General features: G+C 39.8%; 1 protein-coding gene across 4 annotated transcripts in view; it reads right to left on the reverse strand.

Annotated features, from left to right (window-relative positions):
* The window catches only part of FRAS1 (Fraser extracellular matrix complex subunit 1), a 404,163-nt gene that overhangs the window by 42,134 nt on the left and 341,226 nt on the right, over positions 1–20,803 (reverse strand). For all 4 annotated transcript variants that reach the window (XM_016154420.2, XM_016154419.2, XM_036227812.1 and 1 more), the window contains 11 exons: positions 20,151–20,275; positions 19,743–19,883; positions 17,923–18,150; positions 15,615–15,728; positions 13,580–13,730; positions 12,284–12,443; positions 9,954–10,122; positions 7,501–7,747; positions 5,927–6,271; positions 4,007–4,167; positions 3,289–3,436 (listed from right to left, as the gene is read on the reverse strand). In XM_016154420.2, the coding sequence (XP_016009906.2) occupies positions 3,289–3,436; positions 4,007–4,167; positions 5,927–6,271; positions 7,501–7,747; positions 9,954–10,122; positions 12,284–12,443; positions 13,580–13,730; positions 15,615–15,728; positions 17,923–18,150; positions 19,743–19,883; positions 20,151–20,275 (1,989 nt within the window). The remainder of the gene's footprint in view (positions 1–3,288; positions 3,437–4,006; positions 4,168–5,926; positions 6,272–7,500; positions 7,748–9,953; positions 10,123–12,283; positions 12,444–13,579; positions 13,731–15,614; positions 15,729–17,922; positions 18,151–19,742; positions 19,884–20,150; positions 20,276–20,803) is intronic.

Raw genomic sequence — 20,803 nt, forward strand, 5'->3', positions numbered from 1 at the left:
CCCTCAGTTTTGTGGGAGACCGAGGGAAGACACAATGGAAAGACAATAGCTGAGTGCTCAGGAATAAATTTATGTGTGTGGGGGGTGGTTATGGCAACAAGGGGTCCAGCCCAAGTTAGGCATTGTGTTAAGGGCTTCCACGCCTGTCATTTCACATCATCCTCTTGATACATGGTACTGTAATTACCACAGGAAGTAGAAGCACTGGCCCTGGGGTCAGTTCTTCCTATGTGGTGAATGTATATGAAATGGAAATCACTCTTTGATTCCAGGCTCATGAGCTCACGTGGGGCATTACGCGCTTATTGTCAACACCTCTCTGAGAACATTCATGAAACATGGCCCAACTCGCAGTTATCTTCTTATTTGTATAAGTCTTGTGTCTCAAAATAAATTGTGGAATTCTGCTCTTTTCTCCTCTGTAACCCACACAGTGCCAAGCACCAGTCTTATGCATGGAAAATGCTTACCAAATTCTGTCACCTGCTAATCTTAGTAACTGACAAAGTGAGCACAAATACAGCTGCCTAGAATGTGATGGTCTCTTTATGAGCAATGATTAAGTTGGAGATTTCAGAGGAATCTTCCTTCTGGTTCTTTCGAGTTAATGAGTAGGTAGGACATAGTTGCATACATGGGAGTGTGGTGTGGTAGTGGTCACAAGCCTTTCTTGCCTTACTCAACATTCCTCAGGCCCGTACCAAAGTCTAATTCCAGGTAACGGAGCAGAAGGTGAAGGTGAAAACAGGAAACTGTTCTGAGATGAGTACTTAGTTGACTTGCCTGGTAGAAAAAAATGAAAGGAGCTAAGATCACTTCGGAAGGCTGGAAGTTGACTTTTTAAGGAACTTGAGCAATATTAAACACTGTTCTATCGAGGGCCAGCTAAAAGTGCACTATGAAAAAGTCAGCATGTAGGGTATAAAACCAGAAGATTGGACTTGGATAGAATAAACTTAGGTTTTAACTCTGGCTCCATCGCTTCCTCTTTGTGTGGAATCTTCCGTGCTGATCACAGTGCAATGAATTTTGTGTGTGTTACTGGAATCCCATTGTCAAGTGTGATAAATTATAGATGTGTCACAAAGAAATTAACATGTCATTAAATCTACTATGTGCTAAGTACTATGGTAGGTATCTTCACATATTTTATCTAATTTATTCCTTACAACAATCTCGTAAGGCAGGTATTTTCATTATTTATAGATGAACAAAACGAGGCTCAGTAACCTTAAGGCTAAAAGAGCAAAAGGGTGGTGGGGCTGGGATTAAATTTCGGCACTTCTGACTTGGCTTTCACTTCCCACTTCGTCAGAGGGAAACTAGCTATCCTTTCATGCAAACGAATAAGAACACTTCTCAAAAATAAAAAGAATAACTGAATTTCTTTCTTCTTTTAAAACATTACTAGGGGAAAAAGAAATCCCACTGATTGTACTATTGCACAAATAGGACCATTCGGTGTAGGGCAGAGACTACGAACGTGCAGCCCAAAGTCCTAGACTTGAAGACAGGTTTCTTCCCCCTGATTCTAAGTCTCCCTACCTACAAAATAAAAACAAAAGTAAAACTATGGGGCTATGAGCAAATGAGATAATGTTTAATAGAGCACTCTGCAAACTAAAATAACAGCCATAAAAAAGATAATAATTGTTATAATCTTGTTCATGGTTAAAAAGTTACAATTTTATGAATTATAAATCTAGATGCAAAACCTAATACTATAAAATTTCCAGAAAAAATAAAAACATAAGAGAAAATCTTTGAAACCATGGATCAGGCAAAGATTTCTTAGATACAACATCAAAACCATGATCTATAACAGAAATACCAATAAATGGGATGACTTCAAAATGAAAACTATTGCTCTTTGAAAGATATTATTAAAAGAACAAAAAAGAAGCAAAAGATTGGGACAAAATATTTATAAAACATAAGTTTTTGTCTAGAATCTATACTGATACAATAATAAAGAAGAAAAACAACCTAATTAAAAATGAGATATTTAATAATACTTCACCAAAGAAGATATATGGATGGCAAGTAAGCACCTGAAAAGATTTCAATGTCGCTAGTTGTTCACTGCACACCTTGTAGAGTAGGTAGATAGGTAGATACGAGCCAGAAGAAAAGGGACAATAAGGAGTTAACGAGACCCCAAGACAGATCTGGCAATGAAACGTACATAACAGGACATCTAGTGGCTTCAGGCACTTCCCTCATTTTCCCAAGATCAGAAGCTGAGCAGAAAAATAAGACATCTCTCAGTTTCAGGTGACTCTCTCCTTCTCCTATTGTCAGAAGCCTGACAGAAAGCAAGACACTTGGCAGCTTCTGATGCCTCCCTCATTCCCCCACGGTCAGTTAACTGCAGATAATCATTATATGACCTGGGGGTGCTTGACCAGCACAAGCAAAAGTAGTTAACTGAGCATATGCCTACCTCAAAATCCCCATGGCACAGGTGTGTGACTCCCGATCTATAGGCACACACTACTCATGTCTGGGCCATGAGTGGAGGTTCAGAGGGAGGGACAGGGAATTTATATCATTCAAGATGGGAGGGAAAGAAGGAGAACAAAGAAACCCTACTGCCCATATAAAAAACCCCAACCCTCAACTTCTCAGGCCCTCAAACCTCTATTGAAGTGCCTGCTTGGGCATCTTCCAAGTGTACTCTGCCTAATAAATCACTTCTGCTTGCTACTCTTTTCCTTCTGTCTTCTCTGAGTGTTTGGCCTCTATACAAGTCTTTCACAGGGGATCCAAGGAACAAGCCCCAGAATCATACAACACAGACAAACACTGGTAACACTTAATATATACTATATTTCTCCATTTAACAAAGCTTTATTTTATTATCCATAAGGTAAACTCCTATCACACCTGAAGACTCAACTTTGTGAAATCTGTGTTTCTTCCACACATAGTTACTGTTCAGTCCCCTCTGCTCCCACAGTAGTAGATTCATAGCACTACCAGGTCGTTATCAAAATATATTTTAATTTTTATGTTTAAGGGTCTGATCCTCTAACTGGACGTGGAGCTTCTTGAGGACATGGCCAACCGTGGCACAGTGCCAGACACATGAAAAACATATTTTGTTCCCATTTCTATGTAAAAGTGTGCATGTATGTTCTTGTACACATATATGCAGATATACAGACACACTCTTACACACATTTCTTGAATGAAAATGTGAATGAGTTCCAATGTCATACACATGGAAATTAAGGAAAACAACATAACTATAGTCTGAGTCACAAATAGGCATCCCCAATCTCTTACCATCCTGGAATGTGTCATTAATTGCAATGACAGCCTGGAAGGGTTTGGTCAGTTCGGCCCCTTGTGCTGAGCTGAGGAAAACTACAAATGTCTCCAGCCCTTCAATTACTGGATATTGTGTGTCATCCAAGATAGTCAAGGTACAATACTAGAAGAAAAATCAGGATGATAAGACTTATTATGGTATTCATTTTGCAATATATACAAACATTGTGTCATTATGTTGTACAACTGAAACTAATATTATATGTGAATTATATCTCAATTAATTTTTTTTTAATTCAAAAAAGAAAAATCAAAGCAAACCTTACAAAATGCTCAACACAGAACACCCATTTGCTTTTGGAAGATAAGGACAAAAGTGACAACTTGAAATTTATTTTTTGGTGGTCTTAAATTAAGTTTTTTACTCATAAAATTATACTCCTTTTATTACACATCCTTAGGTGTTTTGTTTTTAGATATTTATATCAAACAAGTGTGATTTCTATCTTAAATCTGTGATGCTGGATATCAGATGCTTGAAAATGTCACCGAAAGAGTTTGTAGAAGGTCCCTCTATGTTCTGCTGTTTACATGTTTGTGTTTTTGAAGAAAGGGAAGACAGCAATATTGCAAGTGGTGTTTAGAGTCCTCCAGAGACTGTATTAGAGTTAATAAGAAGTTAATAGAGAGCATATTAACAGACCCATCCAGCCTTCCACTGCTGTATGCTCACCTGCTCAGTGACACCTGGTCCAAACTCCACCTTCCTAGAGCTGGGAACATAATCAACTCCTGGAGTGGCAGAAGCTGGGTCTGAGGGTCGTGTAGCACACCAGACAGATGTGAAGGTAGAAAGGTCAGTCCCATGGCGGACAACTGGAATCTTCACTGTTCCTGAAGTCAGATTCATAGAGATTTCAACGGTCATCCTTGAGCCAGAAAAGTCAGTGGGGTTTTCACAGCAACATTCTCCTTCGCAGCAGCAGCTGTTTTACCTGCTAGCTTGGCTAAGCCAGCTTCAGTGATGCTCCTGTGCTCTCTTTGAGGAAGAATGAGAGGTGCCACCACTCCTCTTTTACTGACACTAAGATAAAGAGAAGACCTGGAGGATGGTCTCCAGGAGGTGATGCTGAAGAAATAGCCCATAGAGAGAAGTAGTTTTGTGGCTTCATAAGAAGACTGTTCATAGGAGAAGAACAATGAACTTAAGAGGGGAGGATCCATTGAAAACATCTCAAGCCTATTTTGGGAGAAGGAGCTCAGAGACTAGTGCCTATGGGATGAGCTAGAAAATAGTCAATTAAAGAAGAACCAGCTAGGGGATTCTATGGGGCCTGAAGCTGAATGTTCCTAATTAAATGTTCCTAACTAATTTGATTTCCCTATTTTATCGGAGTGGTGCACACATCATTACTTAAACCATATGTGCTTATTTCTTATTTTAGGAATGAAACTCATCTTCTGATCTACTGCGACATCATACTTCGCAGGGTCCTAATGATATACATGTAGATTTTTAGCTGCTTCCACAATCAAGGTCAGAGAAAAGCTGCATGAAAACCCATCCATCACTTTTCAAGCCAGTATGTTGTATGGTGACGTGTCATCGTGACTGGGCATTTGGTGTATGGGAAAGGACACATGGCATAGTAGAAAGGTCTGGGCTCTAGTCCCAGGTCTGTTTAATCTTTGATGATTTATTTAAGCTCTTTGGGCCTCCCTTTGCTCTCCTGTATAATGTTATCTTTTGCACAGAAGATTGAGAATGAATGGAATGCATATCTTGTAGTACTTGGCATTTGGTAAGTACTCAAAAATAATAGTTCCAACTATCACTCAGAATATCACCTTCGAAAAGGAGAAAGGCCCTAATCAAGTGGCTCAGATCAGTAAATACTCATCACAGCTGCTGGCTCTTTTAGCAGTATGTCTGTCAACAGCATGCAGAGGACTTTAAGACCCTTGCAAAGCCAGGAAGGAGCCTAGGTGGAAGAAATCTTCTCACTGACTGTTTTGAGCTGTTATATGAATAAGAAATGTCCATTTGTGAAGACACTGAAATTTTAGAATTTATTTGTTTTAGCAGCTAGAAGTATACTAAATAACTTTGCTCTCAATAGATCATCACATCCCCCTCCTTTGTAAGCCAAAATGCTTAGTTAGCATCTTGCCCCACCCCAGATAAGTGGTCCTCAAGCCACAGGCTGCTGGCAAGTAATGGTCCATGGCCTATTAGGAACCAGGCTGCACAGCAGGAGGTGAGCGAGTGAAGCTTCATCTGTATTTGCAGCTGTTCCCCAGCACTAGCATCACTGCCTCAACTCTAACTCACATCATCAGGCATTAGATTCTCATAGGAGCACTGGCCCCTGGCGCCAAAAAGGTTTGGGACCTCTGCCTAGACCACAGAGGTCAGCCAATGAAGCTCTAAGCCAGATCTCTCCCTGCCGTGAGTAACCAGAGCAAGAAAAGTGATTGGGACTGCTTGTTCTTCACCACCTTCCATTCTTGGTTGCAATGCCTAGCATTATGTAATTCCTCAGAACAACAGTGGAATTCTCACTGATTTAAGAACACTCTCAAACCTGAAAGGAAACATTCAAGAAAGAGATCAGGAGATGGGTGATGGAACACTGGAGTTGTTCTTCCTTACCTGAATCCTCACTGACAGTGAAAGCCGTGTTGCCCAGAGACACAGTGGAGGCATCATTGGGACCACTAATGAGCACCTTGGCTGATGACACCCTTCCTATGCGGGCGTTGTCAGAAGCATCTGCCAGGGCAATCTCAAACTCTTCTTCCTCTTCATACTCACTGTCGTCAATGAGCATGACATCACAGGTGGACATGGTGACACCAGGTCCAAATATCACACGACTCTCAGCAGACATTCCTCTAGATTTAAAATCAGAGCCCGATTCTAGAGCATAGAGGCTACTTCCCATAGCTGACTTAGGGATTGTGTAGCAAATAGCAGATACAATGCTGCTTGAATCCCCTGAAATACAAAATGGTAAGCATTGGAATGAATGTTCTCAAATTTTAAAGTCTCTGATAAATTAGTTGGCTTGGTTCCCTCTGACACATTCCATCACTATCTCTGTTCACACTCTGATGTGAAACTTTCCTGAGCTGCAGTCTCTTTTAAGCTTATGGTATAAACCACTTGAGGATTTAATATATTCCCCAGATACTTCACCAAACAACTTAAAATGCATTTCCTATTCTGTGAATTTTGTGCTCTGTTAATTTACAAGTCTCATTGCCCACCATCTAAGACCACAGTGGGTAAAAAGATGAGACATACTTGATACTTTAAGTAGCAAAGTAATTGTGTCCTGAAGGTAGTGCTATGAGCACAGTTCACTGCATTTCTGAATAAACTTCTGTACTTTAATTCCCAGGAAAAGACACAATTGTTTGAAAAAGGAAGATAAAACAAAATAAAACCTGCCTCTCTGTGCAAATGACTTTTCTTATTAGTGCTGCCACTGCACTGGGTGAAAGTCTATTCTGGGCCCAGCTTGCTGGCCCAGGGCAATCAATGGGGCTTGCTTGTTTTCCAAGTGGCATCACCAAAGGTTTGTACTATTTACAGTGTTTGTTACACTACAGTCATCAGATTCAATAAAAACCTAACATCATCACTTAGTTATTGTGTGGGTCTGAATGAAGATTTAATTTCCTTGTATTTTAAAGTCTCAATATTGTACTATCATAAATCAATATGATCTTTGTTTTGATTTTCAGTCCCTCAAGAAGTGTCTTTTATCTCTCATACAGTTTATTTCTCATCTGAGCTCTATATGTGGCACTTATGTAAGAAAATCTTTAAACACATTTTATGTTTCAAGAACTAAGAAATCAGTTCTTATAAACTGTAATTTCCCTCTTTGACCAAGGCTACTAAATGTTCTATAGATTGGGTGATTGATTAAGAATCCTGAGGATACAAATAATTTTTAGGGCCAAATATAACCAGTCTTCTAGTCCCATTAAAGAATAAATGAGTATGCTAACAACTTGAACTAAGAAGGGAAGCCTCCTGATAGTATTCATCATAGGTAGGATCACTATTAGTGTTATATTGGGGATTTAAGTAAGTTAATACATATGAAGTACTTACATATATGAGTTAATATGGTACATCAGCACTTGGCATATAAAAGGGATTCAATAAATGTTAGCTATTAGTAAAGCTCCTTGTCACCTTTAGCACCAACAGACCTTTTCTTTCAATAGGTGCAAATAGAAAACCAGCGCTCTCGTTGACCCGGTAGGTCTTCTTATCAAACTCTAATGTGGGCTCATCCTCAGTGTCATTGATAATGACCTTCGCCTGGGTGAACTCCCCTAGTAGGGCATATGCTGGCATGCTGAGCTCCACCGTGAAACTCTCGATGTTTTCAAACACGTCATCATCGTTGATGACAATGGTGCAGGATTTGGTGTCCTCTCGCTCATCAAACTGCACCTGTCACAGAAGAAACAACAAGGAGTTGCTTCAGCTTCCCCTGTTTTGCTCCCCCAGAACATCATGTGGAAAGGGGACCCGAGTCCAGTGGGCAGAGCACTGAATGAAACAGCTGGTTCTTCAAACCTCAACTTCCTGCCGTATCACCTGGAACACTTAACTATCTCTTCCCATTCTTTATCTGTACATTGGGACTGATTTACTGTATAGAATCATGAAGGACAAAGACATCACCTACCATTTGGTGACTGTAGAAAAACATGTAGGTAACTATCCATATCTTGTTTTATTTACTCACTTGGGATAGCAAGAGTCATTTGATTACTTAGTTCCCCTTCTATTTGTGGCAAGTTTAACTGGAAAGATCTCTGAACTTGGAATGTGAAGTTCTAGTCTCGAGACCTGGTTTTGTTACTTCCAAGAGAGGTTAGGCTTTGAAACTTGACAAACATCAGATTCCTCATCAGCTAAATAACAATAATAATATTCCAATTTCATTGTGAGGGCTAAAAGAGACATTGTATAATAAAAACACTGTTTATTTTAAAGCACTGAACAAAATAAGATATTATCTCTATTACCATCATCATATTACTTGTACAATCAAAATTGATATAGAATCTCAGTGTACTGAATAATGGTGTTTGAATTCAGAAAAGGTTACACTGTGAACAAGTCAGACTGCATTTTAACTTTCTATTTGATCATTAAGATAAGTTAGATCTATAATGTGAATGAATTTAGCCTCCTGGTACAAAACAGTCAAATTATTTTATATGCATAATTGTGAACTTACAGAGATTTATTCTGGTTTTACTTTGTCTAAAAATAAAAGATAAAAATAAACTGTCAAATGAAACCAACATTATGGATTTGTTCAAAATTGAAATGGCAGGAAATGGGCCTGGATTGTGCTTTGTGTAAACTGAGACAACTGAAATATGTGTAAAAATAGGCATAAACCTCTAAAAAACAATTTTCATCAACAGAAAGTTACTATTACATATTTTATCAGATAATCAAATTAAGTTTTACTAAGCTCCACATTTCAAAACACTCCCAGTTGAATGAAATACTCCGCAGATCTCTATTTAGGATCTAGAACACTGCTTTCTATCTTTCCCTGCAAAACACCCGTACATGCCCTTTCTTATCATTTTGTTAAAAGACTCCTTAGCTTATCTGTTCTTTTCTAATTTCTCATTTAAATTTCATATAAGAGGACTTAACTTAGTCCAGCTGAAATGCCTCAAAAAAAGAGCCCACTCTTCTTTATGATCTATGTTGACTTATACTGCCATAAGAATAATGAAATTACTTTGTAGAAACATTTAACAAATACCTAACAAGTGTCAGGCATTGTGCCATAATATAAGATGACAAAAACAGGGCATCCTGCCATACGGGATGCCATTTAAATCTCTTCCTTTCTCTTTCGCTTTCACTCTCTCCTTTTTCTCTCTCTCATACCCTAGCATTAATTACCACCACTGCTACATAGGAACTTACAAATTTATCTCTCTACCCCCCAGAACTCCTTTCTGTACTCCCGACTAACCTATAAAGCTGTCAACTTATTCTCTCTAGGGCAACTCACACTCAACATGTCAAAAGCAAAGTCAAGATTGCCTCCTCACCAAATCTGTTCCTCTTACAGTGACCCCTCCTAGCAAGAGGCATCCATTTCCCCTTCTGCCTCACTATCTAAATACTATTAGTTGATGGCTTACTCGTCTGTTGAATCCATCCGCTTCTCTCCACCTTCACTTTATAATTGAAATTTAAGTTTCCTTCATCTCTCACTCAGCCTATTCTAAGAGCTTCCCACCTGGTCTCTTCATACTCTCTCTTCCCCCTCCCCCTTTCTGGTAAAGAAGGTAAAAGGAGAGGAAGGATTAGGTATCAAATGCTGAGTATGATGCCTTGGATACTTTTTCGAGGGGGAGGGAGGGGTCATAAAGCAAAATGGAAAGACTGAGAAGCTAGACAATAAGTTAAGCTTTGGCAGTTAAAACATCAATGGAGATTAGACAGACTGTGAAGAACAAAGCACTGTGGAAACGGAACATGGGAATATTTTTTGAGGAAGAATGCCAAAGGAACAGGAGGTGGGGTAAAAAGAAGTGGGAAGGTGCCAAAGTAGCCTACTACCATGTCACGACCCTTGTAGGCAGTTCAAGATTCAGAAGCCCCCTTGCCCACCTACCTGGCCAGCATACTCCACATAGTCTTGTTGCCCGGGTTGGGGGCTGAGCCTGGAGCTGGAGCTGGCAGTGCCTTGCTCAGTGCGACACAGGACGATGGCATACTGGTTCAGGTTCCCAGTCCTCTGCACTGTGACGCTGACAGACCCCGCCTTCTCACTGACGTTGTAGCTAGAAGCACACAAAAAGTCAGTCTCTAAAATCCTGCCCCTGGGCTGTGAAGATTCCGCTTATTTCATGCCAGTCTCTTTTGGTTGGTTAGCGGTGTCAGGCATTTCAGAGAAGAGGAAGTTTGGTTCCTTATGGAGCTGGGTGTAAATTGAGGGAACATGTTCACCTGGGAAAGTCACAGCACCAAGTGGCCAAGGAAGCAGTAAATGCAGAGTGGTACGTGCCTCACTTTCAGAGAGGGCGGAAAGTCATTAAGAAGTGTGGTAGCACAAAAGAGCCACGAACTTCGTATTTCAGAAGATGGAGAAATGACAATCTGCCCCTAGTGCAGTAATCAAGATAGGCCAAAGGGTTTTAAGGGAAGAAAGCTGGCTGGGAAGTAATTACTGACTTAGCTCAGGTGGGAGCTGACTGGGCCAGATCTACAGGAAGCGGGTAATGTGTGTAGAATAGGGCAGCGCCAAAAGTGAGAGAATGAGAATTAGGCCTAGGTAACAAAGGTGTTTAGACAAATGGAGCTTTATGGCAACAGAGGAGTGACAGAGTGCTATAGACTAAATATTTCCCCTGGTCCCCCCAAATTCATATGTTGAAATCCTAACCCTTGATGTAACAATATTAGAGGTTCAACCTTTGGGAGGCAATTAGATCATGAGAGTGGAGCCCTAATAAATTGGATTAGTTGCCTTTGGATTAGTCGCTCATTCTTCTGCCGTGTAAGTTTACGTTGAGAAGACAGCTGTCTATGAACCAGGAAGCAAGTTCTCACCTAACTTTGGATCTGCCAGCACCCTGATCTTGGACTTCCCAGCCTCCAGAACTGTAGAATAAATTCCTGTTGTTTATAAGCCATCCAGTCTACAGTATTCTATTATAGTAGCCAGAATGGACTAAGAACTTAGCTTGCTGCTACGAATTTGTACTGCTTTTGCAAAGCAGGAGGTGAACTATTCATGTGCTGTTATTTCACAATGCATATCCAGGTTTAGGAAGGCCATAAGTGAGTGGTGTCTAAGTTGGGCTTTGTTTCTCATCACTGAGGATGGTAAGTGGACCAGGGCTTGTGTATTATTACTGTAAGGGTTGCAGACACAGTGCCTCTGAGAGGTTAGTCCTCAATGCCAGCTTTGGGGCCCTCTGCACTATATAGTCCATTAAACATGAGAGGTTTTCCAGAAGATGTGGTTGGTTTTATTCAATTACTTTTAATTTTAAAGGACATGCACAAGGAGGTAATAACAGCGAAACATTACATGTATAGAAGTTGATACTGGTTTTCCACTAATTCTCCAAGTGTGTGTGAATAAGAGTGGAATAGCCTATATCTAGGGCAAATGAAATCAAATTTGTACATTTTTCCTTTTTTACCCCAAGTTCCAATTTTCATCTGATTTATCATGAAGTTAATTTCTTAGAACAGTAAGTCTTTGAAATGTAGATTTAAAGAATTCTTTCCCCCACAAAAATTATAATTCTAGTTATAGCTTAACCTATAAAATCAGCACTGGACTTGCCCACCTTTGCCAATATCTCTGTGTTTGCCTCTTCAACTCTCCAACAGACTGGGAATGTTCTTATAGAGGTATCTGAGTTAAGATATGTGTTTTTTCTCAAAAGATATATAATCCTATGAATACCAAAAGGGCTAGGGGGAGAATATGAACTTGAGAAGATGGAGAATGTAGATATAAGTTAAAGATGGTGTTATTGTGGGCCAGTGATTATTCGAAGAACTTGAATGTGCATTTTTCCTATCAGTTCTACTGGATTATCTTCTAAAACAGGAAGACAAGCAAAAATACTTGCAGGAGTGGCAGTAAAGCACAATGGTTTAGATCCTGGTTTTACTACTGATTAGTTATATATGACTTTGGGTAAGTTACTTAACCTCTTTCTGTCTCTATTGCTTTGTTGTTGCAGGGGCAACAATAATATTTATTTCATAATTGCAAATATTAAACGAGATGACATAGGTCAAGTACCTAGTACAGTGCCTGGTACATATAGTACTCAAGAAACATTTGGTACGATTATTATTTTTACTATCGTTATCACCACCAGCATCATCAGATGACTAGAGCTGACCCACAGGGTGCTTCCTCCTTGTTTCTTCAGCTTCCCTGATTCCTTTCTCAAGGATGAACACACATAACAACTGTACCTGTTATATTTAAAGCTGATGAGGGACCACTGGATATGAAAGACACTGTTGCTGACCACGCTGGGTTCACTGTCTCTCACCAGAAACTGAAAATGGTCTGTCATCTCATTGGTCTTCTCCTCATACAACACATAACGAATCAACCCCAAATTCACATCCTCTGTGAGAACAAAGATACTGTGAATTAGCCCCTGGTTTTAAAAACAGCCTCAAAGATTCCCACACTGAATATACCCAGTTTATTTTTTGAATGGGTCACAGACAGAACTTGTTTTCCCAAGAACAAAAAAAGATAGTAATCTTAAAAATAAATATTTCTGCCAGATTTAAAAATAAGAATCTGTAGCTGTGTGTGACAAAAGGCCTGTTTTTATATACAGGAAATACTCTTACATTGTAGTAAAATGAGAATTCCAGGGTCTTAGCAAAAAAAAAAAGCACTTTAATAAATGTCTATGAATGATAGAGACAAATCTGAGAACCATCCTCTGTGTATATATGCTCATGCCCACACTATCCTCTTCTAAATAAGGTTTTTTGGAAGGTACATGCTACTAAGAAAATCTGAGGTTGCACTAAAATAGCCCATACACAAGGCACAGAAAAAATGGAGTAGGAGAGCACACAAGACCGAGAACAGGGAGAAAAAGGAACTACGGTACAAGAATTATTAAGATGTAGTTTGGCAGACTCCTCCCAATCAGGTCTAGTCTCAAATGATGTCTAGAAGATTCTGAAAAGGTTGTAAAAATCTAAACTACAAAGTAGTCTGCTTGATATGACTTAAAACAGGAAAACAGCTCTGTTGAGAAATCTAGCTATACTGATTTTAATTTCTTTGCTGAAAACTTAAAAAAAAAAAACAAACCATAACCCTTAGAGAACAAAAAGTAGACCACACAGGATCACGGATCTTTTATAAAGTCTGGTGGCTTTTTGTTTTTTGTGTTTTTTTTTTTGTTGTTTTTTGTTTGTTTGTTTGTTTGTTTTTTTTAAAAAACAAGCACTATCGCATGATCCCTTCCATTAAAAACCTCGCCAAAACCTAAAGCAATTTGGGAGCTAAGGAAGCATGGTAAAGATGAATATTTTTTTTGTCATAATTCAGAGTAACAGGAAATCAAATCAGGAGAAGTAAAATTCTGAAGTAGAATGGTTAGGCACTGAAAGATCTATCTGTTTTCAAATAGGCTACTCTGGGCTAAGATGATGAAAATAGTTATGAGAAAATCAGAGAGGTACAGAGAGTGGTGTTAGAATAGATTCCTCCCATTTCTCCACTACCCGAGTCCCCACCCTGCGTAAAAGTCACAGCAACTCTGCCAGGCTGCAGCTTGTTCTCCACATAGCCGTGGTTGGGGCCTGTCGTTATCTCATAGACAAGCTGCACATCCTCCGTATCTGGGTCCATGGTCAGCAGTTCCTTCTTGGTGATCAGGTTGGTTGCCTAGAATAGAAACCCATTATATTTAATTCCTGAGATGGGAATAAAGAACAAGACCCTATGACTCAGATTTAATTCAGTTCAAGAATGATTTACTGAGTGCATTTGCTGCGTGGAAATGCTGTCAGTATTGAAGAGGCTATGAAGATAGAAAACATCCCAGCCTCTGCCTTTGATGTGTTCACACTTCATTGGGAAAGAAAGTCTCATGAGCCAGATAGTTGTGGCAAGAGTTATAACAGAAGATACCAAAAGAGTGCTATACACTTTTTGGAAGTGGGAAATATTAATTCCATCTGAATTGGGGAAGGAGGATTTTGAAGTGGTGGAATTAGAATTTGACCTTTAAAGGAGGTTGGAACTTTGAAAGAATTATTCAGTTCAGGGAAGATGGCCACTTTATACCTACAGGAGCCAACTGCCATGCTTGCAATTAAGTTAGATATATGATACTCCAATACTGTTCAAATACACTGGCTAAATTTTAATTAGTTAATTAGTTAATTAAACAAATATTTAGTGAGAATAAAGGTTTAAGGGAAAAAAGGGGTGGTTGACAGTACTAAATGTTTCTAGCTCTATTAAAATAAGGACATGTAAGTGAACATTGATTTTGGCAAAAATAGAGGTCACTGGTGACTTTGGAAAGGATTCCCACCATAGAGTAGGAGTGTGAAGTAGAAAACCAATGGGAGAGTGTTGAGAAGAGAATGTGATGTTTCTGAATATGAAGAAAAAATAAAGTAGGGCCTAAGAGGAATTTGTACTAATTTTGTTTCATATATTTAAAAAAATCCCAATTAGTTCAGTGGAAAGCTACAGCACAACAGCTATGTATACAGGCACACCTCGTTTTATTGCGCTTCACCAATGTTTTTCACAAACTGAAAACGAGACCCTCCCCAGCAAAACGACTACAACTCTCTTTACTGTGGTATTCGCTTATTGTGGTGCTCTGAAACCAAACCAGTACCTCTGAGGTATGACTGTATGACCACCTAAGCACTTCCCTGGAGATTAGAAATCCACATCTTAGAGGGAACACGGCACACAAAGGTAAGAAGTGAGTTCCCAAACCTAAATAAAGAACTGTAGGTGTCCAAGTGGAGAAAGAGATTTAATGCTTGCCATGTTACCAGATGAGAATTATAGCATGTCTTAAAATGACCGAATTGAGATTTAGGAGAAGGAGAATAAAATTTCTAAAGTAGAATTCCTCTGAGGATACCCACCTTCAAAAATACGTTCTTTCAATTTATAGCACATTCCATATGTTTCCCAAAATCCATCCTCCCCTTCTAGTTAACAAACTTTTAGCTGAGCCCCTCGCTACCCAGCTACAGACTCTACTCCCCGGTCTCCCATGCGGCAGAAGGGGCAACATGACCGATTTCTTGCTGAAATAACATGAGTGTAAATGATGTGTTTAATTTCTATATTGCTTTCTTAAAATGAAATTCCTTGTCCTCTACTTCTCTGTTGTCCTCTTCCCATGAGCTGGAATACTGATGAACAGCTGAAGAGATCTGGCTATGGCCAACAGCGACTACCCAGTGATGGCAGAACAATCCAGTGGAAGGAATCCGCCATCTCCGAATGGTCATGGAGAGCCTTAGACTGCCTACTTACTTCCACCTTGTATGTGAGAAAAAAATATAAGCTTTTATTTTGTCTGAACTATTGTATTTTAGAAGTCATTTTATAAGAACATCTTAAACTATATACAATCCTATTCAAACTCATGGAGCTCACCAACTTTAGGAGAATCAGCCCACTCAGGGAGAGATAAACATGTATTTAGCTGGAGTTCTACTCATAAGTTATTGTCATGAATAAGGCTGTTGTCCAAGCTGGTTAATAGGGATGTGGCAGTTGGAAAGGCCTTACCTTGCCATCCATATACTCCAGCCATTGGAGCCCGAGGTTTGTTACAATTCTAGGGGTGCCATCATCTACCGGGAGGATGTCTACTTGGAACTGCTGAGGTGCTGCCATCATAATCTGTGGAGGAAGCCAAAAAAAAAAAAAACACTTCATCATTCACAGACATCCGAAACATGCATGGTATAGGACTTACAAAGCTGGAGTTCCAGAAATCGGTTGGCACTTCAGAATGGGCAACTGAGCCAATTTCCATCACTTATCATCGCTTGGCATGAGGCTTAAGGGAGAATGCTGATTGATAAAGTGGGAACAGTATGAGAAGAAAAGTAGGAAATGAGTAGCACTACTGCCGGAATTTCACCTGCTACAGAAGTTAACTTTCACACACCTATGCATTCCTTAGTTGAGTTCAATATTTCCCTGAGGTGAAACAATAAACAAAACATTTTCCTTTCAATAAGTCTTGTTAAAATTTTCCTGAGAGGCAGACAAAAATCATCATTAAAATGTTAATGTCAAAGTCTCCAGTTGGGATTCTGCCAGATGTAAAAAGCATGGGGAGAGATGGTTTGTTTGTTTTTTTCCTTTTCTTTTTCCCTTTTCTCCTTCCTTTTTTTTTCCTTTATTTTTTCTTTTCTTTTCTTTTCTTTTCTTTCTTTTTTTTTTTTTTTTTTGAGAGAGAGAACTGTCCATATGGGGGAAAGGGGCAAAAAAAATTCAAGAATAAAAGTGTTATGGGGAACAGTAAAAACAAATTTTGGTTTATAATTTCATTTTCATACAGATACTCATGCACTTACATGTGAGTATGTGTGACCCAGCACCTCACTATCTCTGAGAGGATAAAGCACGGTGGCACACAGGGCAGCAGATGCTGGATTTTCAATCTTCTACAACCTTCCTTCTAAATAATTTTCATTTTTAAAATAACATGGTCTCTCTGGAGACCTGATGTGACCTTTTATGTTTATCAGAGAAGTAGCCTTGCTGATTTACCCTGAAATCTTTTTTTCTCTCTGAAAGTCAAACTAACTGGGGGGCAGCTACAGTCTGTGAGAGAAAAAATAAAAGTGATGAGCTGCCAGGTGGTGATGCGCGCAGATACTGAAATGGCAAGGAATTCCCAAGAGCCATTACACTGACACCGTGGCCAACTGAGAAATGACCTTCTCACAGGCTGTCTGTCTCTAAAGGTAGTAGAAGGATATTTCTTCCAGAAAGGAATCATTCCCATTCCTGGACGAAGTAGAAAAGGAACTCTGAGAGGCTAAGAGACTGAGAGGCTGATCCTTTTGTTATCCTGGAAGTATGGTAGTGTGTGATTACGTAGCTCACCAACACCACTTCCGCCGAGTCAGACATGGATGTGTGAGATGTAGGAGTGTCCACACGGCTATCTTTTTCCTGAGTGGCAGTTACTCTCAGGGGAGGGTTATGGGACTGCAAGAGACCTGGCTAAGGAATGAGTAAAAATGGCTGGGGTGGGGAGGTAGAAGGGACTGTCTTAATGTTTCTTCCAGACAACTGGATATCAGAAGGGAGCAATTCTCTTAAGGAAGTAAAGCTTAATGATTGCATGACCTCAAGAGAAGAGAGTCTTTACCCGTTTCGCATGCTGGCCCTACAATGATGATGGAGATGGTGCTTACAGCCACAGTTATTGGATGTTCCCTGTGTTTCCTATGGAAGGGACTAGGCTAAATGCTTTATATACATCACAAGGATAGATATCATCCCATTTTACAGAAAGGGAAGCTGAGGCTTAGAAAGGTTAAATGACTTACGAAGGCATTCAACCAGTACGTGACAGAGCTAGAATTTAAATCAGTATCTTTTGGATGCAAACACCATACTCTTAACCACTGTCATTCTTCATGAAACTGAGAAACTGGCTGACAAAGGGGACATATAAAAGAGAAAGATAATATAGAACCATATGATATTCTGAAAAAAAAGACAAAAATTAATGGAGTAAAATGTGGGTGAAAAGGAAAGAAGAAATTATAGCAATAATAAAAACAACAACTATCAGCTTCTATTGAAAGCACTTGATCTGCCTATAGTGTTACTTTATAAGAATTACCTCATTTGATGTTTTGACTAATTGGAGCTGAGGATTATTATTGTATCCATTTTACAGATGAAAAGCTGAGGCTTATGGAAGTTAAGGAATTTGCGCAAGGCCAATTCTTTAGTGACAGAACAATAACTCAAACGATGCTAACCCGGGCCTAAAAGCTGGCGTGTCGTGCCCCTGGACAACCTCTGGCATACCTTCCTATGCCTCCCTCTCATCATTTTTGCTCCTCACCTCTTTCCCTCCTTCCTCAATAATAAAAAAGGGATTCGTTCCATCAGCAACGGTAAAGGTGAACCGGTCTTTGAGGGAGTTGCTGCCATCATGGCTGTAGCTGACCCGGTGCTGGTAGATGTCTTCCATGGTGAAGGTGGAGGTGTGCTGGAAATGCTGCCCACTGGTGGTCCGCTCGATGGTGCCGTGGCGTGGAGGCTGCACAATGGTGAACGTGACAGACTCGGCCTGCCAGGGAAGTTTTAAAAAAAACAAGAGAAGGGAAGTTCGAAAGAGAAACCGGATATGCGAGTGATGGCCAACAGCTGGTCTAGGGTAGCAAAACCTAAAGATATCCATAAAATAAGAAATGCATTTTCTTTATAAATATCAAAAAGTAAAGCTAAGGAGATAAATTATATTGGTTACTGCAATTAAACTTATATTCCGGTGCCTTCAGTTATAAGACTAAGACAATTAAATTTGTGCATAGAGGGTCATAGAGGAAAATCTGAATCTTTAACCTCTACCAGGATGATAGAAGCTAGACCTTCTAAAACTATTCCTTTTCTTTCAATCCATTTTCCTCCACTTTCCCAAAGCTCATATACAGAATCCCATATGCATCAGAACAGAAGTTAATTCCCCATTTCTAAATGCTATTTCTAGGGTGATACATAGGAGGAAAAATAAAAATGGTAGACACCCCGCTCGAAACTTTCCAATGACTTCTCACCAACTTAGAATAAAATGTAAACGCCTGACCTGGGCCAATTAGGCCATCTGTGACCAGATCCCAGGACTCCTCTCTGGGCCCACTCTTTCCCTCTCCTGCATGTTCACTGGATTCCAGCCTCTTGGCCTCTTGTTGTAACTCAAAGGTCCCAAACACACCTGGCCACAGGGCCTTCGCACTTCTGGTTCTTCTGCTCAGAGACCCATGCTACCAGATGACTACAGGGCTTACTCTTTCACTTCATATCTCTGTTCCTCAGAGAAGCCTTCCCTGACCACTCCTATCTATAAATCTCTATCTCTTTCATCTTGTTTTATTTTTATTCATAGCCCTTACTATATCTGACATAATATTGTATGTTCTTTCTCTATTGTCCGCCCCCTAACCAAAGGTTGAAAACTCCCTAAGGTGGGAACTTTATATGTTTTGTTCACAGCTCCATCTTTAGTATCTAGAGAAGAGTCTAGGTCATCAATATTTGCTGAAAGAATGAATAAATGAATGAATGAGTGCTGGCACAGGGTCAGGTACAAATAGCACTAATTAATAAATGTTGTGGTACTCTTTCATGGGAGCTAAATCATGCCAGAATGTTAGGTCCCTCTATCTGAAAGCATCATAAGAGTAAGTTCTATGTGTACATGCCCTGTTTTACTGTATAAAGCCTATTCTTTGAGGATGCTCAAATTGTAATAATTAGTCGTCATCCAGAGAAGTCTGAATGGTGGAAAAAGAAGGGAAAGGTTTATAGATGCTGAAAATCCTTGTTCACTCTAATGAAGAATAATAGAAACATAGAGTAAAATGTCATCTATCTAATTTTCTATGAATCATAATCAAAATCCAGCACATTAAAAGGATTGTTACATGTAATCAGGAAAGAGAGTGAAGGTATTTAGAGTTTCAGAGAGAGTTTAAAACCAGTATGATTGCAAATATATTAGCTTCTCTTTTCCAGAAGGCCACAGTGTCTTATGGTTTATAATCCTTCAAGGATACTTTTACTAACCTCGCCACTCTGCCCTCCCATCAGGACACATAGTCACAAGCAACATCTGTTACCAGATTGATCGGCTTCTTATTCAGCCAGAGAACCTGCTCTTACCTCTGTGTCTGCATCCACTGCTTTGAGTTCAAACTCTGTGATGGTCTTCCTCACACCCTCCTGTACCCGCATCCCCAAGTTCTCTACAACAGGCAGTGAATCATCCACAGGGCGAATACTGATATGGAAAATCTGAGTCACCTAGAATGGCAGAAAAGTACACCCAAGTAGAAGGTAGGTGCCCTTTACTTCCCCTTTCACACCATTCCTGGCATGGCTGACTGACCGGGAATCAAAAAGTGAGTTATCTAGGGCAAGAGCCCCAGGGGCTGTCAGAAGCTGCTTCTGTCCTTGGCAAAGAGCAAAGGAAAATGAAGCACTCAAAGCACCAGTCACTGCACACTTCATTCAAAGAAGACTGCTCTGAATCAACACCCATTCAAGGAGGGAATAGAGTTCCTCACCTACCTCATTGACTCCATCTGACAGTGTAAAGCTGAAGGCATCTGAATGTTTCTCGGACTCACTGGAATGGATATACTGAATGTTTTGTGAAGTCAGGTCAGCTTGAGTAAAGGAACTAATTTGGATACCTAGCAAAGGGGAAGGAGAGAAACAGAGAAAGGATGTCAAACTATTAGCCATACTTCTAGGGAAACTCACCAGATAGAACCTTGAGTTAGAGTTGTTTGTGTATTTTTTTTCCCCCTACAACAGCAAGTGTTCTATGGGAAGCACATGGTAACTTAATTATCTAGGGTTCTACTATGTGCCAAGACCACAGCAGGTGCTCAATAAATGTTACTCTCCTTTCTCTTGGGATTTATGTATGCAGGTCAAATTTGTGAAAAGTAAACCCATTGTCTTATCCTCTCTACTCTTCTCTCTAAAGTTTTATATCCCCCTATAGTCTCATAGTCCTTTCTGAAAACCTGCCCTAATTTTTAAGTGTGTGCAATGGTATAGCTTTTGAACACTGGACTCATAGGGCTAGGCTAAACATAGCCTTGTTTCTGATTGGTGAGCCATTCTTGGACTCCATAGTTTTACTGGATATTCTTCGAGGTCTTCTTCAGCTCTCTGAAAGGATCTCTTTCAAGGTCTATGATTCTAGCCTCTGA

The sequence above is a fragment of the Rousettus aegyptiacus genome, unplaced genomic scaffold (assembly GCF_014176215.1).
Source record: "Rousettus aegyptiacus isolate mRouAeg1 unplaced genomic scaffold, mRouAeg1.p scaffold_m13_p_10, whole genome shotgun sequence".
Lineage (NCBI taxonomy): Eukaryota > Metazoa > Chordata > Mammalia > Chiroptera > Pteropodidae > Rousettus > Rousettus aegyptiacus.